At 40.4% G+C, this 26,020-nt stretch overlaps 2 protein-coding genes and 1 pseudogene across 2 annotated transcripts in view; 2 read left to right on the top strand and 1 right to left on the bottom strand.

Moving 5' to 3' along the window:
- Positions 1–2,040, top strand: part of pex16 (peroxisomal biogenesis factor 16) — a 45,636-nt gene extending 43,596 nt beyond the window's left edge. The window contains exons 10-11 of the mRNA XM_061815697.1: positions 902–966; positions 1,830–2,040. Coding sequence (XP_061671681.1) covers positions 902–966; positions 1,830–1,888 — 124 coding nt within the window. The 3' untranslated portion in view covers positions 1,889–2,040. The remainder of the gene's footprint in view (positions 1–901; positions 967–1,829) is intronic.
- Positions 2,041–2,689: 649 nt separating this feature from the next.
- arfgap2 (ADP-ribosylation factor GTPase activating protein 2) overlaps positions 2,690–26,020 on the bottom strand; it is a 28,115-nt gene continuing 4,784 nt past the window's right edge. The window contains exons 6-16 of the mRNA XM_061815694.1: positions 23,797–23,902; positions 20,387–20,443; positions 20,075–20,127; positions 19,816–19,952; positions 11,896–12,027; positions 10,105–10,230; positions 9,860–10,012; positions 9,663–9,789; positions 3,613–3,700; positions 3,392–3,516; positions 2,690–3,296 (exon numbers count right to left, since the gene is read on the bottom strand). Of these exons, the coding sequence (XP_061671678.1) occupies positions 3,276–3,296; positions 3,392–3,516; positions 3,613–3,700; positions 9,663–9,789; positions 9,860–10,012; positions 10,105–10,230; positions 11,896–12,027; positions 19,816–19,952; positions 20,075–20,127; positions 20,387–20,443; positions 23,797–23,902 (1,125 nt within the window). The 3' untranslated portion in view covers positions 2,690–3,275. The remainder of the gene's footprint in view (positions 3,297–3,391; positions 3,517–3,612; positions 3,701–9,662; positions 9,790–9,859; positions 10,013–10,104; positions 10,231–11,895; positions 12,028–19,815; positions 19,953–20,074; positions 20,128–20,386; positions 20,444–23,796; positions 23,903–26,020) is intronic.
- LOC133498710 (5S ribosomal RNA) lies at positions 7,478–7,594 on the top strand (annotated as a pseudogene).

Below are 26,020 nucleotides of genomic sequence, written 5' to 3'. Positions count from 1 at the left end.
CACGAGGCTCCACTCTGATTGAGATTAACCGTCATGTTTAGCTTCTTCCATTTTCTAATGATTGCTCCAACAGTGGACCTTTTTTTCACCAAGCTGATTGCCAATTTATCCATAGCCCTTTCCAGCCATGTGGCGTTGTAAAGTTTTGTCTCTGGTGTCTTTGGACAGCTCTTTGGTCTTGGCCATGTTACAAGTTTGAGTCTTACTGATTGTATGGGGTGGACAGGTGTCTTTATGCAGCTAACGACCTCACACAGATGCATCTGATTCTGGATAATACATGGAGTGGAGGTGGACTATCAAAGGCGGACTAACAGGTCTTTGAGGGTCAGAATTCTAGCTGATGGACAGTTGTTCAAATACTTATTTGCAGCTGTATCAAACAAATAAATCATTACAAAAATCTTTTTTGTGATTTTTGAATTTTTCTTTTTAGATTATCTCTCTCACAGTGGACATGCACCTACGGTGAAAATTTCAGACCCCTCAATGATTTCTCAGTGGGGGAACTTACAATATAGCAGGGTGTGCAAATGCTTAATTTCTTCTCTGTATATTACACTAGTATAAAAAAATTTTCAATTCAATGTGACCCGAATACCCTAAGGCACAAATTTAAGGTCAGAATACATTATATTTGACCCAAAAAAAGTTTTTCAATTAATTCTATCTTTCACTTTCCCAAAACTAAAACACAATAATTCCCCTAAGAAAATGAGTAAATCTGTTCAACAGAGACTGACAATTGTACATATTGGGACTTTAGTGTTTGTCCATCAGTGTTCTGTCAACACATACTGATCTGTCTTCCGTGACTGAACATCGTTTTTTTCGATGACAGCAAAGTCACAAATGTCTAGCATTAAAAAACAATGTAGTGAAATTGTCTCCTTGTCTCCAGGGAAAAGATTTTCTTTTTGCTCCAACTTCTAGCCAAGAATGTTCCAGGAGTAGGCCTTGTAGCACGTAAGTACTCCTAACTCAGGTGTTCAACATTTCAAAACCGTGAAGATCGATTATCTCCTTTAGTTGAATAATCATTTGAAAAATACAAAAATGTAACTTAATTGACTGTTTTCCTCAACTGTCACAGATTTCAGTCAACTGTTGCCATCACTTGAGCCATTATTTCGAGGAAATTAATAACACACTGGTCAGGGCATCATTGCCTGGATTACCGAGAATAGATGAATGCAAATTCTTGGTGCAGTAAGCAGTCGAGAATTTACAGAGTGCACACACATACATAAAGCATTAATAGTTCTTGACAGCTAATACCTCCCATTAACACTGAGATAAAATACTTAACTTTGGAATGTACGTTTGGATTTTGATTTAAAGACACTCAATGGGGTGTAATGTACCAAGAGTTTAGATGTAGTAGATACAATAACAAATCTTGCTTATGGCCATGCTACCCTGAGAACGGACGATTTCGTCAGATCTCAGAAGCTAAGCGGGTTTGACCCTAGTTAGTACTTGGATGGGAGACCGCCTGGGAATACCTGCTGTAATCTTCTCTCTTTCGGCTAAATGCAGAGGAGTTGCATCAGGAAGGGCATCCTGCGTAAAACTGTGCCAAATAAATATGCGTTCATCTAGGATGACACGCTGTGGCGACCCCTAACGGGACAAGCTGAAAGGAAAAGAAGGAAGATACAATAACAAACCTTATATGGTCAATGTCAGCATCAGAATATCTTATTCCCAGGTTGAATGGTCACTAGCGCTGGGAACTTGGTCTTCATGGTAATTAACAGTAAAAAGATTGGTCTAAGTGTTGCAGAAATTTTGTGTCACTCTCCCTAACCAATTGGTTTTTTGTTCAGGGCCTCTCATAGAGTACTTGCCCACCTGGCAGAAGATCTACTTCTACAACTGGGGATGAAGCAGCCCTCACTGCCATCTGGACAGTCCATCTGAAATATATATTTTTTAAATGTTTTCTGCAGTTTCTCTACTACACTCACACATTTGCCATTTATGTGGCCATAGTTGTAGCAGAATAGTTGTAAATCCATATTAAAGACGGGAAGAGACTTTCGTATTGGAATTACATGAGTGAGAAACAAAATAGTTGAAATCTCAACAACTCCTTGGAAAGATACTGACAGTCACAGATGTGATTCATCAGAGATGAGTTCCCTGTGGAAGCTCTTTAAGGAACGGCAGTGCACATCGAAGTAAAAAAACCTGCAACCTGGGACAAAAGAATGTGGAACATTTAACTTGATTTTCTCCAACTGAAACATCACATTGAATTCTGGGTTCCAAAACTGCTTTTTGCTGACTGCGCTTGCTTGGACTATCAGTGTGAGGACTGGTGCGAAATGCATGAGGCAGGAAATCACCGAATCATACAATATCTGCATTGATTGTTTTTTGTGTCCCTCAAGCAGAGCATACCTGTCTTCAGAGGGATGTGCTTGTGTAGATAGATAAAAATAATTACTTGTTTGAAATATTACATATTGGGATTGAATAGCATGTATGAATCTCGAGATGATAATTGTACATTTATACAATTGTATAGTCAGAAAGAAAATCTCATTTTTTGTGGGAGTTTTCTGTAAGTAACACCTGCAATAAACAAGTGTTTACTCTTACCAAAGATAAATTCCAATGACCTTTGGACCAGTATGCTGTATTGGTTAAACTGTGTGCTTGAAATCATGGTGAAATTAAAAGATGAGGATATATCACTTTTAATGATCAGACAGAAATGTACATGTCCAAGCTCAAAGATTCTGGAGATGGTCATCAATTTAGTGCTCTGTGTAAAATGATCAACACTTGTGAGCAGCAGTCACCTCAACATTGAATGCAAACATTGAGTTCAAAGTGATGCTAAACATATACTGCACATTTTTAGTATCACAATGACAAAAAAAAGAGACCAAACATGGAGGCATTTAATAACATTGGTCAGAGACTGAAGAAAATATAGAAATAACTGACAAAATTTGAAAATCTTTAAGAGCTGAAAAAATGAACTGTAAATAAAACTCTTGCTTCAAATACATGACAACCACACATGGTTTGCTTTCTGAAAATAAAAACTCAAATGTTGAGACAGCAAAATCCTGACTCACTCCACCAATAGTCTCTAAAAAGGTTAAGAGTGAGAAGGAAGATGTTTCTTCATGCAAAGCTTTCCACTTCCCTTCTCTCTCTCATTGCATATCTGCCCAAATGCAGGCCAATTGGGGCCGCTCATCTCCTCGAGGCATCATTGGGAGTTTTCCTTAGAACAGATGCAAGTCCCTCGAGGACTTTCAATAAGCACCATAGCGATCCTGAACTCACCCAAAAATTTTAAAAATCACAAACATGAGTGAACATTCAATATTGTGGGTACAGTAATTAGCGCTCCTCATTGATTAAGTTTCACCTGGATGGTATTCATGACACCATTGGCAAGGACAGCCATCTTGCCTGCGACAGTCTTCACTCCTTGCTTGAACTGGGTGATGTCCGGACCAGCAGGAAGGACGCTGTCAAAGCCTGATGACCGCCCTAAAGCCAGAAATACAAGAGAGAAAATGGAAAAGGAAAGTCCATCAGTGCTTTTACATGCAACATCAGAATGTTCTAAGAGGTGACGCATTAGACCTTTATGGTCACTGCAATCTCCAAACAGGTCAGCGGAACTGATGGCTGTGCTTCCAGACATGCCCTCCAGTCGGGTCTTTGCTTCATACTGACATGGAAAGAAAAAAAACCACACCTATTAAACATGACCTGGTTTTCTTTATTCTACCAACATTCCTTTTTTTTTTTTTTAATATCCAGTTCAAGGTGAGTTAACTGGCTCTGTTTCATGCTGGTTTTTGCTGAGATCTGCACAGCTGTGGTGGGAACAGATGGTTCCTGACAGTTTCAAATCTTCCTCTTCAACATTATTACCACTAACCCATATAGAAATGTATATTTATGGCATGTTGTTTTACACTTAAGATTCACATCATTCTCCCTGATTTAACAAACTGATGATTCTAAAAATCTTTTTTAGTAGATGGGTCAACTTTGATGTGTAACAGTCTCTGCGTACACAAACCTTGGAGTACCTGTACAAAATATTTTTAGAGTATTTTTGTAGGCTTTACACAATCAGGATTTTAGGGAATGATCACGAGATGTCTGTGTGTGTGTGTGGAGGGGGGTGGGTGCTGGTGCTCAGTGTATCATTGCCGCTACTGCCATAGAGAAAGCAAGGGACAACAGACGGTAAATTGGAAGCCAACTTGCGATAACACCTTGTCCATATGTGCAGTGAAAGAGGCCAAGATTGGTCAAAACGACAGTCAATCGACGCGCGCGATTGATGTATTGGCCACACCTAATTTAAGCGATAAACTGGATGATAAGCTGTCTATTTTCATGTTTCATGTTTCTTTGTTCCTCTATTTATGCCAGTGAGGCATAGTGAAAGACAGAACAAATGAATAGTCTTTTATTTGATGGGAGTAAACAATGTATTGAAATATTTTGTTTGTCTGGTGTGGCGTTCTATTTCCCAATTGTAAAATATGTTCTTTGGGTCCGTAAATGTTGGAAATCAGTGCTCAGTGAGTTCAAACCAACTTGGAAAAAAAATGGGTGCTAGCTTACTGTAATTAAATTTATTGTAATTAAATTATTTCACCCACACCTATACTTCAGAGCATGATTCAACAGAACGGCAAACATGTTTATGTACCTACAACCTTTAAAAGTAGCACTACCTTGCTATTCTACATAACTTTTGTTACGTGCTTGTGAGCTGTATTCGACTAAAGTACGTGAACATACCTCAAGCAATCCCAAACACTGGTGACCACCTCTACACGCTGTTCTCCATGTTGCTATTAGAATACATCACGATGTGATCGGCCATGGTAATGAGTGTATCCAGTCGTAATTGAGTGGCCATAATAAAGCCCCGTGTTTGTAAAAGAAAAAGATGGGCTGTGGTGGTATCGGAATTCAAGATTTAATCACAATAGTCTGACAGTGGAATTGTGAAACACTAAATTTGTCTTGTATGGCTACAGTTCAATTGAGGTATTGCGCCACTGTCTAAATTAGATAAATAACTGGATGAACCTAAATTTTCGTCAACTAAATCACATCAAAAGTAAGACAATTCTTTATGGCAATAAAGAAGAGAGAAATGCTGTTCGTAAACACCTGGACTCTCCATCTTTAAAAACCAAAGACCAACTCCAAAACCTTGTCCCGTTAGGGGTCGCCACAGCGTGTCATCTTTTGCCATCTTAGCCTATCTCCTGCATCTTCCTCTCTAACCCCAACTGCCTTCATGTCTTCCCTCACCACAACCAACCATCACCACAGAATCAGGGTACATACAGAAAAACAATCGACACTCACATTCACACCTTCTTGGCTGGAGTTTAACCCAGGTCCTCAGAACTGTGAGGCAAATGTCATTATTATTATTCTTCTTTTCCTTTCGGCTTGTCCCGTTAAGGGTCGCCACAGCATGTCATCTTTTGCCATCTTAGCCTATCTCCTGCATCTTCCTCTCTAACCCCAACTGCCTTCATGTCTTCCCTCACCACAACCATAAACCTTCTCTTTGGTCTTCCTCTCGCCCTTTTGGCTGGCAGCTCCATCTTCAGCACCCTACCACCAATATACTCACTCTCTCGCCTCTGAACATGTCCAAACCATCGAAGTCTGCTCTCTCGAATTTTGTCTCCAAAACATCCAGCAAGAACCTCAATATCTTCATTTCTGCCACCTCCAGTTCTGCTTCATGGTGTTTCTTCAGTGCCACCGTCTCTAATGCGTACATCTTGGCCAGCCTCACCACTGTTTTGTAAACTTTGCCTTTCATCCTAGCAGAGACTCTTCTGTCACATAACACACCAGACACCTTTCGCCAGCTGTTCCAACCTGCTTGGACCCGTTTCTTCACTTCCTGACCACACTCTCCATTGCTCTGTATTGTTGACCCCAAGTATTTGAAGTCATCCACCCTCGCTATCTCTTCTCCCTGTAGCCTCACTCTTCCCCCTCTACTTTTCTCATTCACGCACATATATTCTGTTTTACTTCGGCTAATCTTCATTCCTCTCCTTTCCAGTGCATGTCTCCATCTTTCCAATTGTTCCTCTGCATGCTCCCTGCTTTCACTGCATATGACAATATCATCTGCGAACATCATGGTCCAAGGGGATTCCAGTCTAACCTCATCTGTCAGCCTATCCATTACCACTGCAAACAGGAAGGGGCTCAGAGCTGATCCCTGATGCAGTCCCACCTCCACCTTAAATTCCTCTGTCACACCTAAGGCACACCTCACCATTGTTCTGCTGCCATCATACATGTCCTGTACTATTTTAACATACTTCTCTGCCACACCAGACTTACGCATGCAGTACCACAGTTCCTCTCTTGGTACTCTGTCATAGGCTTTCTCTAGATCCACAAAGACACAATGTAGCTCCTTCTGACCTTCTCTGTACTTTTCCACGAGCATCCTCAAGGCAAATAATGCATCTGTGGTACTCTTTCTAGGCATGAAACCATACTGTTGCTCGCAGATACTTACTTCTGTCCTGAGTCTAGCCTCCACTACTCTTTCCCATAACTTCATTGTGTGGCTCATCAACTTTATTCCTCTATAGTTCCCACAGCTCTGAACATCCCCTTTGTTCTTAAAAATGGGAACTAGAACACTTTTCCTCCATTCTTCAGGCATCTTTTCGCCCGCTAGTATTCTGTTGAATAAGTTGGTCAAAAACTCCACAGCCATCTCTCCAAATTGCTTCCATACCTCTACCGGTATGTCATCAGGACCAACTGCCTTCCCGTTTTTCATACTTTGTAATGCCTTTCTGACTTCCCCCTTAGTAATCATTTCCACTTCCTGGTCCTTCACTCTTGCCTCTTCAACTCTTCCTTCTCTCTCATTTTCTTCATTCATCAACTTCTCAAAGTATTCTTTCCATCTATTTAGCACACTACCGGCACCAGTCAACACATTTCCATCTCTATCCTTAATCACCCTAACCTTCTGCACATCCTTCCCATCTCTATCCCTCTGTCTGGCCAAATGCTTTTAATCATGTAAAGCACATTGAGTTACCTCGTGTATGAAATGTGCCAGACAAATAAAATTGCTTTGCTTTGTAGTCTGAGCCACACATTGTCTCCGATGTGATTTTCAACAAAAGTAAATGTCACAAAAAATTAATTACTGTATGTACTTCCTGCCACCTAAAAGAAGAGCATTTCTTTCTTCTGTATGTCACTGGTATAAATGGATGAATAAAGATACACTATTTCTTGGAAATATATATATTTTTTGAGCACTTATGTAAAATTGGATACTTTCCCACGTTCACACCTTAAGAGCGGTCACGGCACACTAATGTTCCATGGTACACTGTTTGGGAATCACTGGTCTATACCATAACACTTATTTTTCTTGAAAGTAACATTATTGGGTGTCAGTAGTATACTACGTAATGCTTACGGCCATGCTACCCTGAGAACGCCCGATCTCGTCAGATCTCGGAAGTTAAGCGGGTTTCGCCCTGGTTAGTACTTGGATGGGAGACCACCTGGGAATACCAGGTGCTGGGTTAGGGTTAGGGTTTCTCTCCCCGGCTAAATGCAGAGGGGTTGTATCGGGAAGGGCATCTGGCATAAAACTGTGCCAAACAAATATGCATCCGTCTAAGATGACACACTGGGGCGACCCCTTTCGGGCCAAGCCGATAGAAAAAGAAGTAGTAGTAGTATACTACATAGTAGTACCTCAAAAGAAATGCAACAAAGCTTAAAGGACGACTTTCGAAAAAAAAAATAGGATTGGGAGCACACACTAAAAGTTAGTAGATGAGGGTTCAGTGTTTCTTTTATTGCCAAAATTATCCAGAAATTTCACCTAGAAACATCTCTAAATTGGAAAAGTATCAAAATTCCTCTCTTGCTCAGACACTTCAATGACACTCCCGGCCAATCAGCATTTGCCACGTCTGCAGTGCTTCCTGTTCTGACCCCCCATTGCTTGTGAATACGTTTCACCGAACACAAGGTCCACTATCTGGCATTTTTTGGCCGATTTTTGTGAAAAATAATTACAAACAAAACAAAAATAACAATGTACAGCCGCATATCCACACGAGGGTCATGGAAGTGCTGGAGCCTATTCCAGCTGTCAACTTGTAGGTGGCAGGGTACACCCAAGCAGACAGGGGGAGAACATGCAAACGTCATACAGAATACAATCCTCATAACAGAAGCCAACGCCTTACAGCTGCGCCGCCTCATAAAGTATGTTGTAACTTATACAGTACCGGCACGAGAGGCTATAGCTAGGCGGCTAATAACCAGTAATGTTTAGATGCGTGCAAATTTACCCAGCTGATGAACGAGCCTCGACTGTGAGAGCCACAGCTTTATCCTTTCAGGTTGACCCCACGGGAGGTTAAAGAATGACAAATTTGGGTGCGTTTTCTCAGTTTTATTGCAGTTTTGGTGCACAGCACATAGGCATCTTGGCCTCGCTATTATGAATGGTCTGTAATGCCTTTAAGCACCGGCGACGTTACAGGGTGGGGGTCAAGGACGTTTCTTCTGGGTATGGCTGTGAAAGCTGGCATATATCCAGATAATGCGTTGATTTAGAAAATATTCTTCATTTTCAATTTTTTTTTCAATTAATGTCCAAAATATATGTAATAATATTATTACTTCAGATTGGAGGGTTTATTGTATATGTGAATTTTGGACAAAGTCCACCTTTAAAATAAACCAGTTTTTGGATTAAAATATAGTTAATATCATGGCAACGCTTGGTAAATGTTTTTTGTGGATCCGATCAATTATGTCATTAATTAGATCGATGAATTATAACAGATGATCAGCATAAAATGCTAATTATCGGCCTATACCAATGAAGCAGTTAAGATCAGTGTAGAGTGTTTTCGGTCAATTTCTTTAAAAATTCATTAAAATTCAGGATGAAAGAATAACATCTGTGTTAAGTCAAAACAAGTCACACAGTATTTGAGGCTTGCTTGTGAGTTGGAGACTCATGCTCACACTGAGCAATTGCATATACGAAGTCCCTCTGACATCAAAATGGCAATGCTATATCGGCTTTTGAGCTAATCCACTCAGAGTATAAGGTACTTATCAGATTTTTCACGGATTTTATTGGCCTGATCAGAATCGGACGATAATTGGCATTTTATGGTGATCGGCTTTAATGTCGTAATTCAACAATCTGATCAATGACATGGTTGGTCGGCTCCCCAGAAAAGATTTACTCTGCGTTGCCATCTTGCACTATATTATATAAGTGAACCCAAAACCAAGTTTATTTTGATATAGTAGTATTTAAGTATTTCTTGCCTTTTGCCGAATATAGCAGAAAAACGGAGAATATATAGATTTTTTAATCAATGCAATTTAAAAAGACGGAATTCCGCCTATAAATGGAAAAATCACGTCTGCACTCGTTATCATGGGGATGGCAACATGAGTGAATTGCGCAAACTCTAAGGAGAAAATTGGGGGATTGTATTGGTCTTCACCGGTGCTCAGGCCAGGAGCGGACGTTTGTGTTAGTCTTTCTTGAGGTATGTTACTTTTATGTTGTGTTTTCACTCGTATGTACTTTTAATACAAGCAAATATGAAGCTTACCTCCGCATTGCTTTCATGGCCAAAGAACATGTCTGAAGAAATGGCCTTTGCATTAGCAAACTTCTGCCTGGCCTCACTTGACTCAGACAGTGGGGGAGACACTTCAGTTTTTCTTCTGCTAGGAAGTCTTGATTGGAAGAGACACCATAATTTAGTTTTTAATGTTAGGACGAGATACACAATAAATGTGCAAACACCTTTCTCCTATTGGCTGAATACTGGAGATGGTGACTTCATCTTTGGGTTCCTCTTTCTCTAGTGCCCAGGAGGTGCTAAAGGAGGCAGTTCCTCCCTCTGTGTCCCAGCGGGATCCAAAACTGTCACCCACCGTGAATGGGTTGTCCTTATATCTACAAAGATGAACAGCACAGGGGCTTATATTTAACTTTTATGATTCCAATAGAATGAAACAAAAGGAGCAATATGGGTATGTCACATGTACTTAGGGGGTCCTGAGGTGAAACCAGACTCAAACATATCCAGTTTGGAATGAGATGAGGTCTTGGATCCCACTGGTGTTTCCTGCTCAATGACCTGCATCTCAGACATCACTGAATGTGACACAGCACTGAAACAAGAAACAACATTCATTTCATAAACATTGATCCCACTGATCCACATACACAAAATACCATGCTTACCCTAATTTACAGTATCTATTGTGAATTGGATTTAGACCACCCTTGAATCTTAATCGCTCATATTACTTACGGTCAGTCACTAAATATTTGCAAAGACCTCAGGCAAGGTTTATAACAGCACGCAGCCAGGTCTGCAAGACATAGTTGGATGAGTGTGGTGTAGAATAACTTGTGAATATCCCGCGCACTCGGGGTGTGACAAAAATAGATGTCACTAAATCATTCTTTCATGGTACAATATCTATACTGCTCCAATGCAAACTTGTGCACAAAAAAATTTTGCCATTCCTCCTGACTATCTGGAGCTGAATAAACCCATGTTTAATTTTTTCCATAGTGCCCCCTCTTTGACAATACAGTTGTACCTCTACTAACGAACGTTTCTAATAAGGTAAAATTCAGGTTACGAAATGCCTCCTTGGAAAAATATTCTCCAGTTACGAAGGAAAATATAGGCGCTGTATTCGAATCTCCCAAATTCCACCGAACATAAACATCCTGCATCTTGGTTTGTGGGCCACGATAGAGACACACTCCCAATAGCTATTGCAATAGCATCTTCCTGTCATCCCATTGGTATGAAGGGACCTCAATCTTTCCCGAAGAGGCACATCCTGTATCTTCGTTTATGTGGCGTGATAGAGCTGCTCTCCTATTGGCTATCGCTGTAGCATCTTCCTGGCTAAGAGGGACAATAATCTTTACTTATGATGCTTTTCGTTTCCCTTGGATTCTAACCTCACACCCTTGCACACATTGGAAAGGATAACTTTTTCGGGAGTTTTTCGTTTGTTTTTTGTAAGTTTATTTGTTTTTCGTCACCATGGGCACCAAAAAACTTTAGTGGCGTTAAGTTGTGTGCGTGCGTGCGTGTTCGTACGTATGTTTTCTCTCTGGTGTCATATATTTGCCTGCTCCTCCATCCCCATGATACTAATTGCTTGGCGCTCAACATTCTCTTCGCACAGTCGCCCCAACGCCAAAGGTAAATGAACAATTTTTATTATTATTTACATGATGTAGTTTGAATGCTTATTTTTGGCAGGGAATCGGGGGCTTCGAACAGATTAGGCTAGTTACTTGTAAAATACCCTGGTACTTACAATAAATTCACATAACGAAACGACTTCCTTAACGGAAAAATATCATAAGTAGAGATACCAGTGTAAATGTATGGGCTTAACAGAGTTTAATAACTATCTATGTCAAATTCTGGTGGCTAAATTATTATCTAAATGAATGTAAAAATCAATGCAGTGATATCATCAGGAGCTATGTGTAAATATGCTTAACATATTATAAACCTATAACACGTGCAAGCTCTGCAGCCGAGGCCGGATTTGAACCCAGGTCCTCAGAACTGTGAGGCAGTTGTGCCACCACAACAAAGTACAACAATATTGTCAATAAAAACAGGGACAAAAACAAAACAAGTCACACCCACACACGTTTTGTAATTTCACAATATTGATTGTGACACTATTATTGTATCGTGATAATAGAATTTGGTAAATGCTGTGTCTGAATTTACTCAGCAAGCTCTCAAAGGCTGATCGTATCTAAGATGTGACACGATGTGTCTGTTTTGTTACCTTCTGTTTCCAAATCCCATGCCCAGTCTTTCGGCCTGCTCCCTCTTCTTGCCCTCCAGGTTCTTCAGCTTCTTTTCCTCGAGCTTCCTGTCGATCTCCAGCTCTTTGTATGCCAAACGCATCGAAGTCACACTGATATGGTCATAATGAGGGTCACATCCAAAGCATAGTTTTAAAATGCTTCACTTTTTCTTTGAGAGCAGAATCGTTCATATACATATACAGTGAAGAAAATAAGTATTTTAACACCCAGCTATATTGCAAGTTCTCCCACTTAGCAATCATGGCGGGTTTGAAATTTTCATCACAGGTGCATGTCCACCATGAGAGAGAATGTAAAAAGAAAAATCAGAAATCCCAATGTATGATTTCTTAATGATTTATTTGTGTGATACAGCTGCAAATAAGTATTTGAACATCTGTCAATCGGTTACAATTCTGACCCACAAAGACTGTTAGTCCGCCTTTAAAAGTCCACTTTCACTCCAAGTATTATCCTGAATCAGATGCACCTGTGTGAGGTCATTAGCTGCATAAAGACACCTGTCCACCCCATACAATTAGTAAGACTCAAACTTGTAACATGGCCAAGACCAAAGAGCTGTCCAAAGACACCAGAGACAAAACTTTACAACGCCACATGGCTGGAAAGGGCTATGGATAAATTGGCAATCAGCTTGGTGAAAAAAAGGTCCACTGTTGGAGCAATCATTAGAAAATGGAAGAAGCTAAACATGACGGTTAATCTCAATCAGAGTGGAGCCTCGTGCAAGGTATCACCTCTTGGGGTCTCAATGATCCTTAGAAAGTTGAGGAATCAGTCCAGGACGACACGACAGGGCGTGGACAGTGACCTGAAAAGAGCTGGGACCACCATTTCCAAGGTGAAGACATAGTTTGAAATCATGCACGGTACGGAAGGTTCCCCTGCTGAAACCAGCACATGTCATGGCCTGTTTTAAGTTTGACAATGACCAGACTAAAACGTTGGGGGCGCTGTCGAGCAGCGAAACAAGATGGCAGCATAATATCGAGGCTCCGCTCAACTCCGCATAAAAACATTGAACTACCCGGATACAACTGTAAGAGTGACTTTGAAAAATGTCTGAGACCACATCAACGACCAGTGGTAAAAGCAATGGCTGGAGTCGTGGCACGCAAAAGCCAAAATCTAATCAGCAGCACGAGGAGGCCTGTGAAAGCGTGGCAGACATGGCGGCTGTGCTAACGGAGCTAAAAGCCCTCCGCTCGGATCTTGTTTCCAAGTTTGACACCACAAACTGCCATTTGAAAGACATGAACAACTCTATCAACGCTTTGGAGCAAAGCATGGTTGAGATCAGGAACAACGTAGTCGCCAACAAAGCGCGTGTAATTGACCCCTCAGTACATGGCACTTAACCACGCCTCCTGAAGTGACGTCACGCCACGTACGCTGACGTCAGACAAACAATATCGGCGCAGCAAGAAAGGAATAGAGCGTAACTGTCCGATTTACCGGCTGATTTCTCACTCGCATTCTGAGCTAACAGTGAAATATCGTTGAAAAGCAGACAGCAGGGCTAACAAGTATTTCAGCGAGTGGTATTTCAATGGTATTACATGCATATCGACGGAGAAACCATTGATATTAGCGCGAGATCTTTCCAGAGTCAGAGGAAGACCGAGAAGCCACATAATATATTATAACCCAAAGACGAATTAGTTATTGACAGTTTCCTATTTTCGTGTTACATATCACACTTGTGTGCAGAATCTGTATATGTATCTGTATAGCCGTTTGTGAACCACCATATGAAGGAAAAGAAGGCGAGGCTTGATTTACGAGTTGTTTCTCTCGTTTTCTTTGTGTAACGTCACGCGCTCCCCTCAATAATTATTCTTGAATTAGTGCCGAATCTACGTAAGTCCCGACCGAGTACGACAATCACTACGTTAGTGTCCTCAAACATCCTTCCTTCAGTCTTGGTGTCTCGGTGCACGTCGAAGACTTTCCAGACTGCTAGTCCGGTTTGGCTTAGCTAATTAGCCACGAACAATGGGACATGTTTGTGCAGTCAGATCATCGCAAAATATCGCTCAACACAGATCAAGTGTGACAATCATTCACACGTAGCTATATTATGTAAGCAAGGAACTGCTAATTAATTTATATGAGACATGTATTGAAAATCAAATATAGGGCATACCTTTGTGCTAACACAGTCCGGTTTAGCGTAGCCGCGAACAAAGGGACACGTTTGTGCAGTCAGATCATCGCAAAATATCGCTCAACACAGATCAAGTGTGTCACTCATTCACACGTAGCTATATTATGCACGCGAAGAACTGCTAATTCATTTATATGAGACATGTATTGAAAATCAAATATAGGACTTACTATTGTGCAAACATATCTGTTCCGGTTGATGGATTCAGTTGATCATGCGGTCTTCCTCAAAGTTTTATCCATCAAAGACATTTTTCGTACTCGGTCTTCTGTTCCGGTTGATTTTAGATGCATTCAGTTGATGATGCGGTCTTCCACAAAGTTTGATCCATCAAAGACATTTTTCGTACTGGGTCTTTGGTTTTGGAAACGGTACGAATTGAACTCCACCAACTAGCCTTTCAGGATACCTGTCGTCACTATTATAAAGTCCGTGACTACACCTCTTAACCATATCTATTGTTAAAGAACCCAAATACGCGATAAAACGCCAACAGAAGCTATACTGGAACATCCAGCGTTGTCTGAGATTTGAGTCTGAGATTATGCAGATCTCTGGCCTCTGATTGGTCAGTGACGCAGATTGCGCAATATCCACGGAAGGGTCAATTGAAGCCGAGGAGCGTATATCGTCCCTGGAAGATGATTTGGAGGTGCCTAAAGCGGAGCTAGCTACTGCTGCCAAACGCATCGCTCTTTTGGAAACCAAGGCGGATGATTTAGAGAACCGGGGTGCCCCAAAAACCTTCGTCTGTTTGGCCTACATGAAAATGCTGAAATGAATCTGTCCTTGTTGGAGTTTGTGGAGCACGAGTTACCAACATGGTTGGAACTAGGCGGTGACAGGAGCTTCACTCTTGACGGTGTACAAAACCAGGGCAAAGTAGACCTGTGATCATTCGATTTCTGAAGTTTCAAGACAGAGAATTTGTTTTACGCACCGCGAGGCAGCTCAACATTACCCATGAAGAAAACAAGCTCACATTTGCACCAGATTTGTCGGTCGAAACCATGCACCAACATTGACGTGGTGAGAGGTTTGTGGAGAAAGGGCTTTACCGTGGATTCCAGATTCACCCCTGCAAGTTGACAGTCCTACATGAAGGAAGAATACAGCTGTTTGCCACGTCTAGAGAAGCTGAGAACTTTTATCAGACAATCACTTGAACGTTATGGTGAGATTCATGATACACTCTTATGTCGGAACTTTATAAGTTGTGCCCCGCTACCGGTTTTTGGTTAAGCTTATATAGTTATTGCTGAGTGTGTGCTTGGTCAAAATTGGTCATTTTTAGTCAGTTTGACCTATTACTTTTTCTTTTGATTTTATTCATTTATTTATTCTTGTGGAGGGGGAAAAAAGAGTAGTAAGTTTTGGGTATGCTAGATTTGCTATCGTATTATTCATTTATTTTTATTTGCAGGTTGGGTGGATGCCACCATTTAAGTTTCTGTTTTTCGTTTGCTTGAATAGTTTTACCACTCCTCCTTAAGGTGGATTGGTGTTAGCCCCATATCTGTTTTTTTTAGAGTAAGGGATGGGAATGTTTTATAGTGTTTTGTTTATAAAGGTTCATGTTGTGTTGTTTAGTTTAAGTTGCACAGACATTATGTTAATCCAAGTCACAGTTTTGATAATATTGTATTTTTCTATTTTAATCCTTCTAAAATGGAATTTTCATGTTATTCAGGCTACCAGAAATCTCGATCGCTCATTAATTACTTTTTTGTCTCTTAAAACCTTTTGCCAAAGGTTAAAAACTGCTGGTATGACAGTATAGTGATTAGCGACCATGCACTAATATCTATGAATATTCAAATAGACAAACTTTGTCACTGCCCCTTGGCAATTTCAATCGATACGGCTGCAGAATGAGAACTTTGTTTCTTTCATAAAAACTAAAAATTTTTTTTTAATTAATACAGATCAAACGGGAGCCTGTAAAAGATGGGAAGATTCAAAGCTTACATTCAAGGAGAAATTAGTTATACAAGTTCTAAATCTAAACAACAAAAAGCAGAGATATGTGATTTAGAGAAGCAAATAAAGGAGTTAGAAAATGATTTAGATCAGGTAGATGTTCCACTTAACCATAAAGAATTGATATTTTAAAGAAGTAAATATAATAAATTATCTACAGACAAAGTGGCGAAAAGTTTATTATGGCTTAAGCAGCGTTATTACGATCAAGGTGAAAAGCGGGTAAACCTTTGGCTTGGAGGATTAGGAAATTACAAACATAAGGACATCTAAATGGAGATTTGACTGTTGACCCTCAAGAAATTAATAGTACTTTCAGGGATTTCTATGAACAATTGTATAAATCCAAGATACAACAGACTTTGTTTGAGAGGGATGCATTTCTTGACTCACTTGTATTTCCAGTCCTATCAGAGGAGGCAAAGCAAAACTTAGATAACCATCTGACAGAAGAAGACATTTCTGCTGCCATTCAAAGTATTAACACTAATTGTGCTCCTGAGTCCGATGGAGTGACTATAGAATTTTATAAAGCATTTCAAAAACAATTATTGATTCCATTGATGGACATGTATAAAGAATCATATAATAAGGAGACTCTTCCTCTTTCATTGAGACTTGCGCTGATTACCCTGATCCTCAAACCTAATAAGCCTTCTACAGAATGTTCCTTGTACAGACCAATAAGATTGATGGGGCGCGATACAAAAATACTTTGCAAAGCCCTGGCAATACGATTGGATCAGTATATACCTAGTTTAATACATAATGATCAAAACGGTTTTGTTAAAAAACGTCAAGGATTTCACAATATTCGAAGAGTTTTGAATATATTACATGAAAAGGCAGAGTGTAAAGACACAGCATTGCTGTCGTTGGATGCACATCAGGCCTTTGACAGAATTGAATGGTCATTTTTATTTAATGTTCTACCGCGGTTTGGATTTGTCAATAATTTTCTTAAATGGTTAAAAATTTTATATACAAACCCTACTGCTCGTATTATCACTAACAGTATTTCTTCTAAACCAATTGTTTTGGAAAGATCCACACGCCAGGGCTGTCCCCTTTCCCCAATGTTGTTCATTTTAGCCTTAGAACCCCTGGCCATGTCGATTCGTATGAATAGAGGCTTGACAGGCATCCAAATTGGTGATCAAGATCACAGAATCTCTCTTTATGCTGATGACGACATTCTCTTTTTGACTAAGTTATCCACGAGCCTTCCAAATTTATTGGAGCAAATTAAAAAGGTTCGGTAGTTTCTCAGGTTATGTGATTAATGATACAAAGTCATCCATTTTATTTTTAAGTACTGAAGAGAGACTTAATCCTGTGGTTAACACTCCTTTTTTGAACGCGAGAGATGGATTTACTTATTTGGGGGTCAAAATTTCCCCTGATGTTAACAACATAGTTCAGGTTAATTATGACCCTTTAATCTTGGAGGTACAACAGTTATTAGACAGGTGGATGATTATGCCAATTTCAATGTTGGGACGTATAAACAGTTAAAATGAGCGTTTTGCCGAAATGTTTATATTTTTTTCAAACCATACCTCTTCCATTACCTGGCATCTTTTTCACTAGATTAAACAGAATGCTCCTGAATTTTATTTGGAATAATAAGACAGATTAAGACTATGGTTGCTTTATATGCCTTATGAAACTGGAGGGTTACAATTTCCAAATTTTAAATGGTATTACTGGTCTGCTCAACTACGCTCAGCTATGTATTATTTTTCAACATCACCATCACCCTCATGGGTAAAAATAGAGCAAGCAACAGTACCACACCTTCTATTAAAGTATTATTTATAGTCTGATGAGAATAGAGAATTTAAAACGGCAGACCAAGAATCCATTTTTGAAAAACACTATAGATATCTGGTTTAAACCACACAAACATATAGGGGACACTCCTTTACTTTCACACTTTTCTCCCATATGGGGTAATGCGACTTTTAAAACTGGAGGAGCAGATGGGGGTTTTAAATCAATAGGTGACCTTTATGTAAATGGTGAAATGCTCATTCATTCAAATATGTCAAAAATGTTCTATTCCCAATAAGGATTTTTTCAAATATCCGCAGTTAAAACACTTTATGTCAGCACAAATCAAAAACAGAACGTATGAGCCCCCTTTGTCCAGTTTAGAATATATTGCCCAGTCAGGTTTGGATGGATGTAAGCAGATATCTATGTTCTATAAATCTCTAGTCTCACATGATACAGAATCAAGTAAAAATAGATTGGAGGCATGGAAAATAGATATTAAAGAAAATATTGAAGTAATTGATTGGGAACATGCATGCATTAAAGCACAAAAACAAACAAATACTAGAATGAGGCTATTACAAAACAAATGGCTGACAAGGACTTATGTGACTCCTGTTAAACTTAATCAGTGGACCCCTGACATTCCAGACACGTGTAGTAAGTGCTCTAATGACAAGGGTACTTTATATCCTTGTTTATGGGATTGTTGGAAAGTCAAAGATTATTGGAAATCTATTGTTCAGACAATTTCTATAATAGTTGGAATTCAGGTTCCTCATTGTGCAACAGTGTATATCTTAGGTATATATCCCAAGGATTTTGCTGTTAATAAAAAGAAGGCCACGCTTATAGACTTCGGTCTCCTGCAGGCCAGGAGAACAATTGCAATATTTTGGAAAAAAGTGGACGTTCCTCCAATAAAAGTATGGATTTTTTTTTAAACACTATTATGTCTGTGCAGACTGTGTTTTTTAGGGGGGGGGTATTGTTGTTGTTTTTTTTAATTATATATAAAAAATCTATTTATTGTTTTAATATATTTTAAAAAAAAAAGTTTGCCAATGACCATTTGGATGATACAGAGGAGTCATGGGAGACAGTTTCATGGTCAGATGAGACCAAAATGGAACTTTTTGGTCATAGTTCCACTAACTGTGTTTGGAGGAAGAGGAATGATGAGTTCCATCCCAAGAACACAATCCCTACAGTGAAGCATGGGGGTGGTAGCATCATGCTTTGGGGGTGTTTTTCTGCACATAGGACAGGACGACTGCACTGTCTTAAGGAGAGGATGACCGAGGCCAAGTATTGTGAGATTTTGGGGAACAACCTCTTTCCCTCAGTCAGAGCATTGAAGATGGGTCGTGGCTGGGTCTTTCAACATGACAATGACCCGAAGCACAGAGCCAGGAAACCCAAGGAGTGGCTCCGTAAGAAGCATATCAAGGTTCTGGCATGGCCTAGCCAGTCTCCAGACCTAAAGCCAATAAAAAATCTTTGGAGGGCACTGAAACTCTGTGTTTCTCAGCGACAGCCCAGAAACCTGGCTGATCTAGAGAAGATCTGTTTGGAGGAGTGGGCAAAAATCCCTCCTGCTGTGTATGCAAACCTGGTGAACAACAGGTACAGGAAACGTTTGACCTCTGTAATTGCAAACAAAGGCTACAGTACCAAATATTAACATTGGTTTTCTCAGGTGTTCAAATATTATAAAATATAAATATATAATTTGCAGCTGTATCACACAACTTGAATAATGAAAAAAAAAAAAAAAATCATACATTGTGATTTCTGGATTTTTCTTTTTATATTATCTCTCTGACAGTGGACAAGCACCTAAGATGAAAATTTCAGACCCCTCCATGATTTGTAAGTGGAAGAACTTACAATATAGAAGGGTGTTCAAACACTTATTTTCGTCACAGCACAAGAAGTCAATGTAGATACTTACATGGACTCTTCTGCTTGTTTTTTTGCCTCGGCTGCCTGTTCCTCTCGTAGCTTCTCAGCCACTTGAGCTTGTTTCTCAACCTCCGAAAAACTCTTACTGCTCACCTTCTGGGCGCCGAGGCCCTTCTTTGCCCCCAGCTTTAATATGAGAAGATAGGAAACACTGTTTTCATCTTACTTAAGTCAGTGGATCTGACCATCCTAATGATGAGGGATGTTTTGTGGGTTCGTAAAAAAAATATCTATGAAAAATTGCTTACCCCTTTTTTCACAGGCATTGGTTTCTTCTTCCCAATAATGGATGGCTTAACCTCTGTGAAATTGAGTGCAATTTGTTAATAAACTAAAGCATAATAATCGCAAGTGTGAAGGAATCGGTGTTGTTGGGAACTTGCGACATAAAACCACAAACCAGCATTGAATCGACAAAGGGCAAAAGCTGGGAAACTATTCATCACCTACATGCCACATCGGCCTTGGCATGGGACATACCCTGTCTACAGGGTTGTTCTTAGGCAGACCCCTAGTACTGGTTTCCGTCCTTGATTTATTTTGGGACAAAAAGGCCTCACCTGCAGTGGGTTTGGGAGATGTGCTCAAACAATCGATGCTCGGGCCTTCCTCTGGCTCTGGGTAAACCAAGGGTTAAAAACAAGGCATCAAATCATTAGATGCTGCAGAGAAAAATAACTGTTGAAACTAGGAGTTATTTTCACAAATATGAATTTTGAATACATAGATACAATTGACAACAGGACGGCAGTTATCTCTGTGAGACTGGCTCTTTTTATTATTAGGTCAATAGGTAACAAATCAATGTTGATTAATGCCATCATTACAGTCACTGACATTAAAAAATGTGATCAGTCATGCCCGCAGATATAAAGTTGTGTGATTAGGGATGGAATCTCAAGATCTTAAAATAAGTTACCGAGTTGTTATACCAGAGTATTTAGTTGTTACCTAATACCATAATCATAATTCATTGACCCTGACAGACAGAGACAGACATTTTTAAAAAGGTTAATAGACACGCACGCATCGCCGCGAATGCCGTAAATAAGAAGCCGGCTTGCTAGAACGCGCTTTTATGTGCGTGTGCGCGACGTACTGGCCACACCTAAATCAAGCGACGAGACGGTCGTTTTTCGGAGAGAAAAAAAAAAAAGTCTGGCTGTGGTTCACTACCCTCGGATTGGTTTTCGAGTGTGCTGAGATTGTCTATGTATTTTTATTCGTAACAATTTTTACGAGCGTGATTTTTCCTGCTCGACTGAGCAGATTTGCGAGTGCGATGGCACACGGATGCAAATGCACCCATCAAATCACAGTGACTGTGACACAATAGATACTTTTCATTGACGTAATGCCGACCACGCGTTTTTTTGTTTTGGATGGCAAGATCGTGTCTACATAGCATGGCGAGGAAGCGACAAGTTTATACTGTAATGTTTTGGCTATGGTTATCGTTTGATCTTTTATCTTGAAAGTCCTTTGACAAACAAACACTGTAATCAGAAGTGATTGAGGCACTTGTGCTAGTGTGAATAAAGAAAGAAGAAGAAAGAAAAAGAAGCCACATGTGGAACTCAAGAGCATTGTGTCAACGTCAGCGGGGCGCGACGAGACAAGATGATAGGGAAGTGAGCTAGGGAAGTTAACAGGGGAAAAAGCAAAATAAATAACCCTTGTTAAAAAGTACAGCTGGACTCACGTCTACGTTATTCAATAACACGACAGCAATATCATAACATGGTGTCATAGAGTGACGGTAGTACAACTAAGGACTCGGTGGGGGGCGAGTCGAACGAAGATTATGACAAATCGACCACGGTTGAGTGTTCCAAGCCCGAGGATGGACTGGGACTCTGCGTGGCAGAGATTCAAGCAACACGCTGAACTCATGTTCACGGGACCGCTTAAAAACAGAGCTGAAGAGGAAAAATACAGTTCCTCCTGCTGTGGATGTGGACACTGACCGGAGACGAAGATAAGCTGTTAAACTTATTACGAAAAATTCTCTGATTACTGCTCTCCAAAACCAAACCCCATATTTGCTAGATATAAGTTTTACGAGAAAGCACAAGGTAACTGAGTCATGTTAGCACTTTATGACAGAACTCAAGCTGTTGGTTAAAGATTGTAACTACACAAACAGCGATGAGATGGTGAAGTGTGTTTTCTGTTCATATTTCGTCATGACTGTATAACTCCTTCATACCCTCAGTTAAACACTCTATTCTAAGCAGATGTTTGACGAATGCCAACTCATCAGCTAACCTGAAGTGAACCTTGATGAACTGTTACTGGAGACCATACCAGCTAGAATTGGTTTAGTCATTATGATGCAGGTATTTTGTGATGCTCTTTATTTTATGATGCGGATCTCTTGTGATGCTCTTTATTTTCCTTTCATACGTTTGTGATGCAGACCCTTCTGACATCCATTATCTGTAACTCATTAGTGCCCGGAATATTCTATAAGTAAAAGCTTCGAAGAAACTGTTCATTGTCTCCAGCCTGTATTTTGAAAACCAACATTCTCACTACCCGAAATTAAACGAACACGCGGAGGAAAAAGCATCCTCCAACAATGGTCAGGGACCGCATAGTTTTTGCTACCAACTCACTGAGTCTACCGAAAAGTTACTCAGCCTGGAGCGGCAGTGCACAAAAAAAAAAAAAAAAAAAAAAAAGCGATCGGCATAGCCCGCTCCCACGAGTTAGCAGAATAAGGCTATGGCTAGCGACAGCCACGAGGTTCACGTTATCCACCGCAAACCTGAAAATAAGTTTCACTGCAGGTGCTAGTAGGCATGTTGATAGCCCAAAGACCTCCGTAAAGATATGTAAAAGTGTGGAGGATACCACAGTAAATTAGCTGAATGCCCAGCGAAAGGTAAACAATGCCTGAAGTGTCAGACCCCTTTTTCTCTGTTCTTACAACCATAAACCACACAATGAAATACCATGATGAAAAGGCCGTAACATGCTTACAAGCAAGCCAATATTCACAAAAAGATCACGACAAAAACGCGAGTTGTATTGTAGTTTTGCCGTCCAGTGGGCGTCGTGAACAAAAGTCATGTGATTCCTAACGCCACGTGAAAAGTATCAATTTTCCGTGACTGTAAAGATCACCTGTGCTCACTGTATGGCTCACCAGCTCACTTAACTTAGTGCACGAGCACATGCTAGTGCGCAAATATGCACATGCTTTCACGTCGCGGAAAGTTTTGGGGTTTTTTCCCCTAATGGGCACCCTGTATGCACCCCCTTTTTTTGCTGTGATTGGACAATCAGATGGACGATCCCACTATCTCTGCTTGGTTTGGAGACCATGATGGGTTATTTGTGTTTTCACGTCGTGGAAGTTTTTCTTTTTTTCGCCCTCTCTCACGAGCACCCTGACCCACTGTCTTTTTTTTTACCACGAATGAACAATCAGACGGGTTCATGCCCTTCACCGTCTCTGCTTGGCTTAGAGATCATGTGTACTTTCACCCTTCCAGATTTTTTTTCTCTCTCTCTTCTAATGACTGAGCACCTGTCCAGATCCTCTTCTTTTCCCCGCAATCAGTGCCCTAAGTAACGGCACTGCGACAGAACAACGTGGAGTACACCTAAACACTGCAGGCCTGGCCGGTTGACAATGCTCTACAGCCCCTTAGCCAATTGGGATGCAGCACGGTTGCCCGGTTTACATTAGTGAATCAGAATACAGAACACAATTCACATTTGAACTATAAAAAAATAAAATAAAAAAATTAAAGCAGTTGTTCCACTTTAAAAAAATTACACTCGAGCACACACACACAAACAAAAACAAATCTGTAATAGCAAGGCCGCGTAAAGTGAACAGCGTAGTGGCGAGGAAACACTATTACGATGTGCTGCATTACATGTTGTGAATTGTTCAAAGTAATGCCCACGTTATGAATAAAATTGGTGCAGTGATTGTAGCAATGCCAGTTCTACTCACGATTGTCATCTTGGCTTTTGGTCAGAGTGTCCCTCAGATGCATGGCCACTGGGGCTCCATTCTGCTCCGGCTCTGAGGCTGGCGTCATGCTAAACTCATTAGCAGACTGAAAGCACAAAAAAGGCAACATTTTTAAGCTGTAAAATGTGAACAAGCCTAAAATTGCCATCGGTAGCTTCAGAACTGTTCCGTCAAACTGAGTTTTTAAATTATGTTCAGCAGCTGCGACACTGTGGAGGACGAGTAAGCACATCTGCCTCACAGTTCTGAGGACTCAAGTTCAAATCCAGTCTCGTCTGTATGCCGTTTGAATGTTCTCCCCGGTTTCCTACCACATTCAAAAAGTGAATATGAAAAACACTAAATTGCCCGCAGGTGTGAATGTGAGTGCGAATGTTGTCCATTGCAATTGACCCCTCCGTGGATATTGCGCAATCTGCGTCACTGACCAATCAGAGGCCAGAGATCTGCATTAACCACGCCCCTTTTTGCTCCAGCCATTTTCTCTGACAACATTGAATGGTCCAGTATAGGTTTTGTTAGCGTTTTATCGCGTATTTGGGTTCTTTAACAATAGATATGGTTAAGAGGTGTAGTCACGGACTTTGTAATAGTGACGACAGGTATCCTGAAAGGCTAGTTGGTGGAGTTCAATTCGTACCCTTTCCAAAACCGAAGACTCAGTACGAAAAATGTCTTCAATGGATCAAACTTTGTGGAAGACGGGATGATCAACTGAATCCATCTAAAATCAACCCGAACAGATATGTTTGCACGAAGGTATGCCTTATATTTGATTTTCTATACATGTCTCGTATAAATGAATTCGAAGTTCTTCGCTAGCATAACATTGCTACGTGTGAACGATTGACACACCTATTCTTTGTTGAGAGATATTTAGTGATGATCTGACTGCACAAACGTGTCGCTTTCTTGCTTTCTTTCTCGCGGCCGAAGCTTAACCAGACTGTTTGCACGAAGATATGCCCTATATTTGATTTTTAATACACGTCTCGTATAAATGAATGAGACATTCTTCGCTACTATAACATTGCTACTTGTGAATGATTGAATGAAATCAGAAGCATGGCATCTCTCAGTTAAGAATGTATTGTATTTAGAATCTATAATATATCGTTGATTTGAATGAAATCAGAAGCATGGCGTCTGTCTCAGTTAAGAATGTATTGTATTTATTGTATTTGCCATTTTTACAAATTGTTTGTCTTACGTCAGCGCGCGTGGCGTGACGTCACTTAAGGAGGCGTGGTTAAGTGCCCTGTACGGATGGGTCAATTGTCTGGCAACCAGGTAACGGTGTATCCTAGCTCTCGCCCATCTTCTCCGGCATGCCTGTGACCCTTGTGAGGATAAGCGGCATGAAAAGTGAACGTTCGGAAGCTTGTATCTTTTGTCAAGACTAACCAGAACGGATTGGAAATTGTGCTTTCTTCTTCTTTTCCTTTGGGCTTATCCCATTAGGGGCCACCACAGCGTGTCATCTCAAATGAACGCATATATGTTTGGCACAGCTTTATACTGGATGCCCTTCCGGACACAACCCCGATGCATTTTACTGACCCGTTATTAGGTTTAGGGAGCAACTACATTTTCACAGAGGGTCAGAAACGTTTTTTTGTGCCTGTATAAACTGATTTGCCATTTGAAAACTGCATTTTTTATTTCTTTGGGTTATCTCTGATGTTAAAACTGGCTCGCTGATTTGAAACGTGTGTGTGATAAATATATATATATATATATAAAACTGAAATCAGGAGGGGAACAAATACATTTTCACGGCATTGTAAAAGCAAAAATTGAGATACAAAGTATGCTTCAGATGCCCACAGCTTGATGGCGGCTGGATACTTCTCAAAATCCAGCGCCCATTGATTCATATTCATTACCTAGATTGTGGAGGAAAACAATCCCTCGAAAAGCACATGAAAGAGTTTTGGGATGTGGGAAAGTTGCACAGAGATGGAGGAAGAATATGGCGTCAGGTTGCGTCAAACCAACGAGAGCTCAAACCACGTAGAACCGAGCATTGGTACGGATTGGGCTATTTACGAAATATTTAAGTTACACTCACATTAGAAAAATGTACGGGTGAGGTCAGTCATGCCTGCAGATATAACGTTACGGGTGTGGTCCACTAGTCATGCCCGCAGATATAAAGTTGCAGGCGTGTGTCGTTTGTAATTATGAGTGCCTTAAGAACGGA

This window comes from Syngnathoides biaculeatus, chromosome 3, assembly GCF_019802595.1.
Source record: "Syngnathoides biaculeatus isolate LvHL_M chromosome 3, ASM1980259v1, whole genome shotgun sequence".
Classification (NCBI taxonomy): domain Eukaryota; kingdom Metazoa; phylum Chordata; class Actinopteri; order Syngnathiformes; family Syngnathidae; genus Syngnathoides; species Syngnathoides biaculeatus.
This window is presented reverse-complemented; position numbering and strand designations above follow the sequence as displayed.